Genomic DNA, 13,342 nt, shown 5'->3' on the forward strand with positions numbered 1-13,342 from the left:
TTTTTATTTTATTTTTTTATTCTATAGTACCATTTATGGGATTGAACCTGACTTCAGCAGTTCTCTCACATTTGCATGAACCCCATGTGATAATCTTAACGAACCCTTCACTCAGGGTGTGAAAACTCCCTCAAAATAATGAGTTTGTGCTTTCTGAGTGTGTCAGAGCACATAATGTCAGGTGTAGATCTAATGTGCTGCTGGGAACAATGACTAATGTGGTAATCTGAGCAAATCAGACCTCTTATGAGAGGTTAAAACCCGGAAACATACTCTACACAAACACATAAACGCAATGTATGTTATGTAATGTACGAACTGTGATTTATTTGCATTTTTGCACACGTTTCCAGGTTTTCAACCTGACTTTCCAACTTGAATGAAAATAAAAAAATCATCATCAGTAAATGCAACAAAGCCAAAGCCACATTTCATGATTTATTTTCCCAAAGGCACTCATTACATTTGATGTAATGTTTGCACAACCGTTAATGTGATCACCATGACAACACAGAGCATGACTACGATTACCGTAATGTTTTCGAGATGTAACAGGAATGCTGTTCACTCCAGCTCACATCACTGTGACGTTTACATCAGCATTACATGATCAACACCATTATTGCATGCTGTCTTAGCTGAAATGTACATTTTGTGTGTTTCGTATGCATTTGCGTTGACTATTGTGGATCAAAAAAGTAAATGTTTTATTTATGCATTCACACTTATCTTAAATATCACACCGTATTTTTGAATTACAGTGGAAGACTTTGTTCTGTGGGCATAAAAAAGTTTGGATGTATATGAACTGATATCAGGTGAAACTTAACAAATCAGACTGTTTTATGGCAATAATGGAATAACTGTGGATTTACAGCAACCCCAAAAAGTATTTGCAAAAATCTGTCTCTAAAAAAGTAAAACAGCAGTTGCAACTTATTTTACCATTTAAAGTCAGTGTTAAACATCATTTGCAACTCATTTTAAAGGTTTTATGGTGTGTTTTTTTTTTTACATTTTTGGAGCTTTCCAATGAAGAAAGAAATTCATGCAGGTTTGGAACAACATGAAGTTGAGTAAACACTGACAGAATTTCCAGTTTTTTGGTGAACTGTCTCTTTAAGGTGATGTCAGTCAGTATTCCTTGAGCTCTCCATGTCTTTTGACATTTTTGGCAACTTGTCATTTGTCACAGTGAAAATCAACTGCAGTTGATCGTAACGAGTCCAAAACTTACAAAACATAAAGGCACATGTTTACCCTGTCATTGTCTGCCTACGGTTGATGTTCTTTCTGCTCCAGTCTTTTATTTCGCTCTTGTTCTTTGGCCTGAGCTGGTGCGAAACCGTTCTGCTGTTTGGGTTCCTCAGGATAGTGAGGCAGACATGTGAAGCCAGTGTTGGCCTCCATTGCTATTTTCTCTTCCTCCATCTCCTCCTCATCCTCTCTTCTCTCCTCTCCCAGAGTAACGTTGCTGCTGTTGCTGCTGAGGACATCGCCCAGCCTGCTGGCGTCTTCTGGGATGTTCCTGCAGAGATCTTTGCTCCTGTTGCGCTTGGCCAGTTTGGTGAGCGAGCCGAAGCGGTTGAAGAGGTTTTCATCGGAGGACACCTGCTGCTCGCCGTGCTCGGCCTTCAGTCGCAGGTTGTTCAGTTTAGTGTCGATGCTCTCCTGCGAGGAGGTCTTAAAGCGGCCGGCGTCCAGACTAGCGAAGACGGCCCGTTTTTCAGGCGACAGCATGTCCAGCGAATGCGCCCTCTGCTCCAGACCCAGACGCCTGCGCTCCATGCTGCGGATGGTGGCCGCCCGCTGAAGTTTGTCATGGATCTCGCCGCTGAGGCGCCGCCGTGTCTCGCGTAACTCTGCGCGAACATTTGCTTTCCATTCTGCCGCATGGGCCTTAAACTCTCCAACCTGTGTTAGATGAAGTAAAACATCATTTGCAACTAATTTGACCATTTCAAGTCAACATAAACCATTACTTACAAATCATTTTACTATTTAAAGCCAACATAAAACTGAGTTTGCAACTAATTTTACCATTTAACATCTGCGTTTGCAGCTAATTTCATATTTTGTCATGATTTCTGTGTTCTGCATTATGTGTCCACACTGTCATGTGCTGGTCCACCCTGTGTCATCTTGATATTTTATAATAATATTTTAAATAATAATTCAATCATATCTATATAATTCAGTGTGTTCAATAGCTAGGTGTGTGGGCAATGCAAACAAAATACTGCATCTAAATATCACAGTTTTCTCCAAATAAGAAAACAATACATGTGTGAAGTGTATGAGTTTCTTTAAAAACACATGGTTTACATAAAATCTTTTATGTATTTATAATTTGAAAGCAAACAAATAACCCTGTTTAAGAAAGGGACATCATGCAATATCATTTGCATCCTAATTTTGCAATAAAAACATATTTAACAGTAATATATATGTCCATGACAGGGTGGACATATCTTATGGTTTATGCTTCGAAAAATGGCCCATAATTATCTAAAACGAAAAATGTGTGGGAGCTCAGCTAATATGTTTCTATAGTACTTGAGTGTCTATTTGTGATATGACAAAGTAAATGGGAAATTAAAACCAAAATTTTTGAGTACTGTGAGGGTTGAAAGGCACTCTATGGTGATATTGACCCTGATATAGCATTATTTGATATTATGGTTGTGACCAGTATTATTTTAACATTAACTACCATAAAATAACTCTGTTAACTATTGACAAGAAAGACTACATTACCAACAGCAGTCAAATCAATGACTACTTGCCTATTGATTAGCATTAACCAATAGTATACATGCCCTAGTTAGCATCAGCCGAAAAGGAAAGAACAGGAATGTCTATGCAAAGAAAACAGGGCTCTGATGGAGTGAAATAATGTTGTATTGTATATTGTAGATCATATTTGACATATCATACCTCTTCTTTTGTTTTCTTGGACAGAACCCTGAACCAGTCTCCAATCATGCTCAGGACCGCAGCGAAATACGCCAGACCCACCAAAATCCAGAACCAGACCAGAGGCTTGTACCATTTCATGTATTCTATTTTTCGATCACCACCTATTACAATTTTAATAAACTTTATCTTACATATAAACAGAATCAGAAGGTCCAAAACCAATATTCCAGTGGAATGGTATGGTCCTAACTATTCCATTCCATTCAAAAGATCAAAACAAGGTCACAAAATATTTAAAGTCAATGTAAAATAGCATTTGCCATTTTAAAGTCAACATGAAAAAGCATTTGCAACAACATTTACTATTTAAAGTCAAAATAAAACAGCATTTGCTATTAAATTAAGCAACCCTTAACTGTACAAGACAAAATTATGTAAAATGCCTTCATCAGTGCACCTACCTGCTACATAATCGCCAATGCCGACGGTTGTGAGAGTAATGACAACGAAGTAAATGGCTTCTAAAGTACTCCATCCCTCGATGTGTTTGAAAATCACCGCTGGGATGGTGACAAAAATGATGCAGCCAGCGATGATGAAGAGTATGGTGGAGGTGACGCGGATTTTGGTCTGACTGATTTGCTTGTGTTTTTGCTGTAAAGGGCAGCAGATGCATGGGAATTCATGTATGTACATAACCAATTATTAATTAATTATCCTCAGTAGAATATCCTCTAAGTAAGTCGACTCACCCTGAAAACTTTCTCCACCTTCAGGATGCTCTTCATAAACACGGTCCCTAGTTGATCACCGATCCCAGCCAAGAGGAAGCCAAACAGAGGGATGCCAAATATGGCGTAAAGGATGCAGAAAATCTTGCCGCCCTCAGTCCTGGGGGCGATGTTTCCATAGCCTGTAGATGTGGGTGGAGAAGACAAGAGGTTATTTAATCGTTATAAAACAAATGCTCTAGTTGACCCCCTCTATTAAAACCACATTCATAGATCCAGAGGGAGACAATTGGTGGCTTCCACCGAGAGAACATGGCAGTAATTACAGACTGCTGAACAAAAGAGAAGTTAAGGACAGACTAAACAATTTCAGTCAGAGAGGAGATCTGGGCTGAAAGCCTCATGTGTTCTGCAGTTACATTCAAGAAGGTCAGTGCAAATCTTTTTCAAAGCAAAACATGAAAAATCTAACTGCAATGGGTAAAAATGTATTAAACTGAATTTCCCACAAATTTAATAAATTAAAGTCAATGTAGAGCAAAACAGCATTAACCTTTTAAAGCAATGTAAAGCAGCATTTGCTGCAAATTGTACCATGTAAAGTCAATGTAAAACAGCTTTTGCAACTAAATTTGCCAAAGTCAACATAAAACAGCATTTGCAGCCTATTTTACCATTTAAAATCAACATAAAACAGCATTTGCAGCCAATTTTACTATTTAAAGTCAACATAAAACAGCATTTGCTGCAAATTTCACCATATAAGTCAATGTAAAGCAGCATGTGCTGCAAAAGTTACCATTTAAAGTCAAAGTAAAACTGCATTTGCAACTAATTTTACTATTTGAGGTCAATGTAAAACAGCATTTATCATTTAAAGTTAACATACTGTAAATAATTTGCAAAAGTCGAGTAGAAGTGAATTTGAAACAAATTTTATAATTTAAAGTCCAAGTAAAACTGCATTTACCGTTTAAAGTCAACAAGAAACAGCGTTTACAACAAATTTGACTATTTCTCATAATGTAAACAATGTAAAATTGGATTTATTTCTCATAATGTGACGTATTTGAGAGGTGTTATTGAGGTGGTTGGTTTATTTTACCTATCGTGGTAATGACGGTTCCAGCGAAGAAGAATGCGCTGCTGAGGTCCCAGTGGCTGGAGTTATTGGACGTGTCTCCAATGGGACTCACTCCGGCACTGACCGCATCCACTGCATGCTGGGAAAAGATGCACATGCAGAAAAAGACTCAGACAGCCATTTTGGAAGTGCTTCATTGACAGTAAGTGACTAAAGTATAACAATATTAGCAAATCATTTTAAAAAGTCACCCTACACAATGCCAGACACTCCAAGAACATCAAATTTCTCAAAGTAATTCACAAGAACGCTGATTAGACTTGGATGTAATTGCTAAGTGTCTGATGTGATGTCAAGCCACCCGCTTTGTGTTTCAGTGTCTAAAAAACCCGCTCTGAAAATCAATCTGCCCCGTCTGTCAGTAATTTGATCAGGTTTTGTGGCTCTTCTCAAACTATTTAAAGAATAAGTAGTATAAATGGATTAGGCTGAGTAAAATTTATTCAATAAATCAGTAAGTCCCATCTGAGCAAACTGTGGTGATGCTGTTATGTTAGTCACCCAAATCTTGCGTTTCGTAATCATAAAGATGTATTTGTACCCAGAGAAACAGGGATATTTTTAACAGAAAAGTAGAGGAGTAGAAATTTACGGTCTGCAATCAATCCTCATAAACTATTACGATAGATAAGTTAGATGATATCTAAGAAAAAAAGCACAATAAAACATGTTGTCTGCAAGAAACTGCTTTTCTCTGAGTAATTTTTCTTCTGCCAAGCGTCCTGGTGGGAAGATTTTTGAGTCAGTCCTGCTCACGGCCAAGAACAACAACACCGACAACAGCCAGCTGGTCTCTCATGCCAGGACGGAGACATGTCAACATGACTGACATGCTGTGCATTTGATTCTGCTCAGATTACATGTGCATTTAAAGGCTTTTTGACCCAAATCTTCAGTATAATATTGCTTTACGTGCTCTATGAAGTGCTTGTTTTGGAACCAATTACAGCACAATGTCTCAATTGTTTATCTAAGACCACAATTTGATTAAATGGAGATTTTGCTTGAGTGTCTTTTCTCTCAAACGTATCTTCTGAGGAAAAAGTCCCCATTAATATCTCAGTTTCAGAAGAAGCAAACGAGATATTGTGACTATAAAGCTTACTGTATCAAATTCTACTACTGTTGCACACAATCTCCTCCATGCCTTCTGTCTCTGATTGTTGATTGAGTTTAGAGTTCTTTATCCAGTAAAAGTTATTTAAGTCTAATTGTACAAATGTCCAGCTCCAGCTGGTGCTTCACGTGTCTTTCTGCAGTTAAGTCTTGACTGATTGTTATCAAGTAAACGTCAGAATAACTGCAGTAATATTTCCAGATGAACACTTACTGGACTGAAGCTTTACTTGATTCTCCATCAATCATTTTTTAGAAAAATCAGTGCGTCTCAAATCTGATCATCAGGATCTTTTGAGGAGCGTTTGTTTCCAGAAGCTTTACTTTCACTGTTCCTCAGCGGAGGAATGATCTTCACAAGCCTCCAAAACATCTCACATCTTCTGAGGAGCGTTTATTTCTTCATCTCTCAATCAGCATTGCATTGCATTATATGTTTGAATCATTTCGATCTCATCTTACTAAGACATATTATTGGAGATATAGAGTGACAACTCATTTTTTTATAATTTTATGTCAGCATCTGCTCTACTGTTAGAGATCTCACAGATTTACAAGCAGCAGAATTTCATCAAATATCAGCATCGGCACCAAATAACATATTTTTGCTCAGTTTGAGTCTCATAAAATTGAGCAGTTTTTTCATCCATATTCTCACTATATATGAGCCAGAAAACCTGATGTATCAAAATGATACTCAACAAAAACACATAAAGGTTCAATAAATTGTTCAATTTCAAAACATTCGATTTTTCAAACAATTATCGCTTTCCATGTCTGATTTTTCTGTGGGCAGTTATACAGCACATGGCCGGTTTTGCTTCGTGTGGAATAAGACGTCTATAGGCTTTGCTCTCAGGAGACTCTGCCTTCAGCGGGCCAAACAATTAATAATTGATTACCTCAGAGTCTATTCCCTATCGAGGGGTCCGTTTCAAACTTTCTTGGTTGGAAATAGAGAATTGATTTTTTGATTTTTGATTTATTTATTTTTTTTGGTATGAGCTTAATTACCAGATGTAGGGCGCACTTTGAGTCACAAAGGATGCTTACATGACGCAAATAGGAAAGAAATGAAGAAGGATGTAGGCGTGTATCAAAGTGACATGTGATCATTCACATATGCGCTTATTGTCAGGTTTGACTGAGCTCTCAGTAAACTGGGTCAGATGGTCACCTGATGATTTAAACATTTCGTGCAGTGCAGTCATGTGATGTGATTTTAATATCCCTGATATATTATTTTAGTATTTAATATTGAAGGGTCAGAATTTGGCGTAAAGAACATGAAAGCATGGATCCATCCTGCCTTGTCTCAACGGTTCAGGCTGGTGGTGGTGGTGTAATGGTGTGGGGGATATTTTCTTGGCACACTTTGGGCCCCTTAGTACCAACTGACCATCGTTTAAACACCACAGCCTACCCGAGTATTGTTGCTGACCATGTCCATCCCTTTATGACTACAGTGTACCCATCTTCTGATGGCTACTTCCAGCAGGATAATGCACCATGTCACAAAGCTCAAATCATCTCAGACTGGTTTCTTGAACATGACAATGAGTTCACTTTACTCAAATGGCCTCCACAGTCACCAGATCTCAATCCAATAGAGCATCTTTGGGATGTGGTGGAACGGGAGATTCGCATCATGGATGTGCAGCCGAAAAATCTGCAGCAACTGCGTGATGCTATCATGTCAATATGGACCAAAATCTCTGAGGAATGTTTCCAACACCTTGTTGAATCTATGCCACGAAGAATTAAGGCAGTTCTGAAGGCAAAAGGGGGTCCAACCCGGTACTAGCAAGGTGTACCTAATAAAGTGGCCGGTGAGTGTGTGTATGTGTATATATAGCTTTCTGTCTCAAACATCATCACTGAACTGTGATCTGTTTATTAGTGACCATCTGCTTCCTTTTTTATTATAGATCCCTGAACACTATTTGCATGGAAACACTTGCATCAGTGAGCCCCAGTTAACCTTGACAAGAAAGTCCTATTTGAGGTGATGTTTTAATTCTAGATTATAAAGAACCATAAAAAATAACCTTTACAGCTTTATTAATATTAAACATAAAATTAGTGCACAGAATGTTTTCTCTGCCTGTTATATATTGGAAATGTTTCTCATCCACCCTTCCAGTAATTTCCAGGCTGACTCTGTAGGATATGCTGCTGTGAGAAATCAATGCAAAGCTTTAATTGATGGCAGCACATTGCTTTGCATATATGTGAGATATATATATATATGCTCTCTGTTATGTAACAAATAAAGCTGGTGCTTTATCACGCTACACCAAATTCAGCCTGAAGTGAGTGTATGCAGGCAGAAGTGAGAGCTGATAGTCCTGATGATGGCCAGAGGGATTCATGTGTGTCTTGGAATGACATTTACTGATCAATTAGAGCTCAGCGTCAGCCGGAGGAAACAGCAGAGGATGAGGAGCTCATGAAGGTTGTTGCTGACACCCACCATAGCTGGAAAAAGCTCTTTAGACATTCTAAGATGAGAGTGTCACCCAAGACACCTTTTTAAAGCCTCGGCTTTCACAACCAAATTGCTAAGGGTAAATTGCAAATTCATATTTTCCCCCGAAATCAATTTTATATATTGTTTTTCTTTTTTTTTTTCTTTTTTTCTTTTAAGCATTTAGCCATCATCACTTTGTGTATTGAGAAATGTATTTCATGGGAATTGATTGTATTTTAGATGTAAAATAAATCAAATTAAATGAAACTATAAAAGCTATTACTGAAATTATAAATTGTAAAATGTTTTAATAAATTATGGTATTATCTGTTATACTGCCTTCTTCTATTTAGGCTGACTTAAATGTTGAAAATCGTCATTGTAGGACAATATTTATTTTTTTAAACACCACTGAGATTAATGAGAACTATAAAAAAAAAGAATTAATGTCTATATTAAATATAATATAAAAGGAATGTATACAAACTTTAAAAAAATATTGTTTTATTAAAACCATTAAAAAAAAGTTCTTAGAAATAAATTAAGTTAACTAAAGTAAAATAAAGTGCAAAAACCTGATTTCATCTCGACTAGTTTCCAAGACATTTTTCATTTAGTTTAATTAGATTTTTTTAACTACAACTAAAGCTGAAATTAAAATTTATAAAACCGTACAGATGTGATTCTAATAAACAAAAACTAATAAATGACAATGACTAAAGACAAAAACACAATGAAATTACTAAAACCTAAACTAAAAATGAAATAGAAAATATACAAATATTTTTCTTTTGTTTTTAAAATGAAATATAATTCTAGCCATTTTTCCATGATCTTCATTTTTATATATATTTGATTATTTTAGTCTATCATGAGTTGAATATCTCTTCACTGTACTTGATTCTCCATCAATCATTTTTTAGAAAAATCAGTGCGTCTCAAATCTGATCATCAGGATCTTTTGAGGAGCGTTTATTTCTTTATATCTCAATCAGCATTAGATTGCATTGCATTATACGTTTAGATCATTTCAATCTCATTTTACTAAGACATATTATCGGAGATATAGAGTCACACTTGATATCACTTTAGTCTCTCATGAGTTGATATCTCTCTGAGCCTGATCTCACCTTGATGAGGGCCTCGAGCTCGGCTGGAGAGACGCAGGGGTTCCTCTGCAGGAACAAAGCCTTCTCCTGCGTGATGCTGTCCTTCTGGTTGCTCTCGAAGGGTTGCTCCAGTGCGCAGAAGGCCAGACCGCCGCACACCAGGTACATCACCACCACCACAAACACGGTCACCACCGTCTTCCACTTCATGACCGAGTGCAGAGCAGACCCGTCTACGCCCGTGTCCATCCCCGTCACCACGCTGGCCGAGCGGGACGAGATGGAGAGGCGCGGGAGAACGCAGTGACCGCTCGCTTTCACCTCACAGCCCATCGGGTTCTGCATGGCCGCTACGCTGGCCTGAACCAGACTGGACTGGACTGCACTGGTCTGGACCTTCTTCGGCGGAACGATGTTTGTCTGAACAGCCACTACAAATAGACAAAGACAAATTAATTAATTGGAATTATTACCAGTGTTGGGGGAAAATGCATTACAAGTAACACGAGTTACATCAGATTACTTTTTTTAAGTAACTAGTAAAGTAACGCATTACTTTTTAATTTAAAGGAGAATATTTGTGTTACTTTCTCAAATTAGTAACTCCAGTTACTTTGTTTCCCATGTATTAACTGACAGCTTTCATGTTGCCATGTTGAGAGAAGTTGGGAGTAAATGCAGAAGCGTTGTATGCTCTGGGTGGGAAACTTTATGTATTTAATCTTTTTTTATTAGCCAATGTCTTTGCTGCTGACCTTTGATGATCCAATTCAATTTCAATCAATGAACCATACTAATAAGCAAAACTTACTGTCATTTTTGTATTCCTGAGGAGTGTTAAACTTTCTTCTCCTGCATCCTACTATACAGATTTAATTTACTTTTCCTTCAGCCTGAGGCTTACTCATTTCCCTTTTGGTGCGAAAGGGCTTTTGCGTTTGCCAACAACAGAACTTTTTATATAAAAAAACAAAGAAGCAAGCCCTTCCCAGATTTGAAAAGTAACGTAACGCATTACTTTCCATTAAAAGCAGGCTAACTAACATAATTAGTTACATTTTAGGGAGTAACGCAATTACATGCATTACTTTTAAAAGTAACTTTCCCCAACACCTGATTATTACAAGCAAAATGTGCATCATATTGCATAGATTTTATTGCTTATAAAGACCTAAAGGAGGTTTTTTTTATCTCAGACAGGATTATTGTCACTAAAAATAAAACCATAAAAACATGTTTTTTTACTTGAGGGAAAAAAACATGAACTGAAAAAAAATATTAGCTAGTTTAAGCATTTTTGTTTAGTTTACCTTGATGTACTAAAATAACTAAAACTGAAATAAAAATGCATAAAAAAAGACATTTAAAAAAACATCACAAAACAAATACTAAAACTTTAAAGTTAAACTGAAAGAAGAAAGTATACAAATAAAAATTGTATTCAAAATATGAACAATATCATAATAGTATGATGCTGAAATAACACTGGTCTTTGGTCATTTATTAAAATATACACAAATCATGCAAATGTTAGTAGATGATTTTATGTTGATAGCATCTTAGGTTTTTGTTCTAAAAAGATATTGAGACATTTTTGAGTTCATATTGAGATGTCTGACTGCAGAATTGGCAGATCTCAGAACAGTCATTTTTTAGATTTCTTCTGAAATTTTAGATAAATAATTGTAAACAATGTTTTAGTACATTATAGTTATTTACTCTATAATACTGTCTTTTATTTAAGCTTTAAATCTTTACAAATATATATTTTGATTACATCATATTACATTTTTGATACATAACTATTGAGTTTGACAAAAAAAAGTTTGCATACATTAAATATGAATATATATTTTGGAGTATGTTTTACGAGAAAATACTATTTCAGTCTTTCTACATTACAATTTCACATTTAATGTGTTACTTTCCATTTTGTAATAATTTGTGAAATTTACTTGCAATTTCTGAGTGAAAATACACAATGCACAATACACAATGCATTTAAATAACAGTTAATAATCAGAGCGCTGAGGTTCATGCATGAATACGGTGTTATAATTCAGTCCATTAGTAACATGAGTTATAAATCCTGAAGTGATCTTCTGCGAGTCTCCTGAGAAGCTTTAATCTAATCGTCTGGTTAAGCAGAAGCTAGCACTCATGCAGAACACTCCAGGTTATGATGCTCTCAGAAGATAATATATTTCTTTTTCTAAGGTGTTGTGGCTTGGCCTTATTGCTCGTGAGTGAAGCAGTACAAGGTGAGCTCCGGTGTTTCTAATAGACAGATGATATCTTGAGTAGGACAAAGCCATGCAGGGCCCCTACTGAGAGTCATTCATGTGTTCACATGAGCGCAGCTGCGGTCAGTCGCCCCGTTTAAACATTCAGCACTGCCTTTGTGGGGGACAGTGGGCGGAGCCTGTGAGTCACAATGATGTAATGATCAAACCACCCCATAATTTATGCAGACTCCGCCCCTCAGCAGTGCTTCGGGACAGTCCTTTTGTAAAAATGAAACAGAAAATTTCAAGTTTGGGATTTATGAAAGACCACATGGATTAAATGTATCGATTCAATAAACTGAACTTGCATGTGCATGTATTGTATTGCCGAATAATCAATAAATGCACTTGAACAACCATAATATTTGACTCAAGGACATCTAAGACATAAAAGATGTCAGTCCAGCCCTCACCAATCAATATGCAATCAAGTAGATATATAAACATTGATGAACATGTCCATAAAAATGTAACAACAACAACTCAATGAAAATGTATAGCCCTTTCTGATAAATAAATGACATTATTTTTAAAGTCTTAAATCACTGAAAAGGGTATATATTTCCAATTTATAATTTGAAAATGCTTCCTTCAGAACTCACACACACAGGTATATATGTGTGTGTGTGTGTGTGTGTGTACAGATTATAAATAAAGATTATAAATAAAGACAATATAGAATTTTTTTTCTTTTAATATATAAAATTTATATAATAAATTTGATATATATATTGTGTGTGTGTGTGTGTGTGTGCGCATGTTTATGTGGTTTATGAGGACACAAATTTGTATAATGACATGGGTATGACAGAGGTATTAGAATATGAAGGTGATTTAAGAGGACACTGCCTATGTCCCCGTAATTCAAAAGGCTTAAAAAAAAAAAACATACTAAATGGTGTTTTTTTGAAAATCTAAAAATGTCTTTACTGTCTCCTGTGAGGGCTAAGTTTAGGTGTAGGGTTGGTGTAGGGCAATAGCACACACAGTTTGTTCAGTATAAAAACCATTACGCCTATGGAGAGTCCCCATAAACCACAAAAACCAACATGTGTGTGTGCGTGCGTGCGTGCGTGCGTGCGTGTGTGTGCGCGTGCGGAAAGAAAGAAAATTAAATCTAATGATTAAAAACAAAAATACCAGCAATAAGCTATCAGACCAAACTTAAATGAAATGTTTTATCTCATTATAAAGTGCAACAAAATCTCATTTGCTGGATAAAATAAGCTGAACTTGAGTGAAATAACCAAGTGACAACTAACCTTGTTCAGGGTCCCAGTTCACCTGTTTCCTCGGATTCTCTAACGGGAATTTCATGATGATCACGCCTTTCCGTATCAGAGTGAAATAAAGCTTTTCTAACAGTATGTACACAGTTCAGAGAGACTGTAACACGTCACATTCTCGCTTCAGAACCCGAGCGCAGTGATGAGGATGAGGAGGAGAGATGCGAGAGATGCACGCCTTACTCGCTCTACGCTGTCCGTCAGTGTGAGACCACCCAACATCACTCTCAGCAGCTTGCCATCACATTGAGGAAAGCAAATAAAGCTCTAATCATGTTGTGA

At 36.7% G+C, this 13,342-nt stretch overlaps 1 protein-coding gene across 1 annotated transcript; it reads right to left on the reverse strand.

Moving 5' to 3' along the window:
• Nucleotides 1-1,275: 1,275 nt before the first annotated feature.
• On the reverse strand, nucleotides 1,276-13,091 carry kcnk10b (potassium channel, subfamily K, member 10b; the record flags this gene model as incomplete). Its single annotated transcript, XM_079442839.1, has 7 exons — nucleotides 1,276-1,914; nucleotides 2,938-3,080; nucleotides 3,381-3,573; nucleotides 3,672-3,832; nucleotides 4,756-4,873; nucleotides 9,511-9,920; nucleotides 13,037-13,091. 7 exons carry the CDS (start codon nucleotides 13,089-13,091, stop codon nucleotides 1,276-1,278), a joined length of 1,719 nt encoding a protein of 572 aa, XP_079298965.1.
• Between the last annotated feature and the right edge of the window lie 251 nt (nucleotides 13,092-13,342).

Source organism: Barbus barbus, assembly GCF_936440315.1.
Source record: "Barbus barbus genome assembly, chromosome: 20".
Classification (NCBI taxonomy): Eukaryota; Metazoa; Chordata; class Actinopteri; order Cypriniformes; family Cyprinidae; genus Barbus; species Barbus barbus.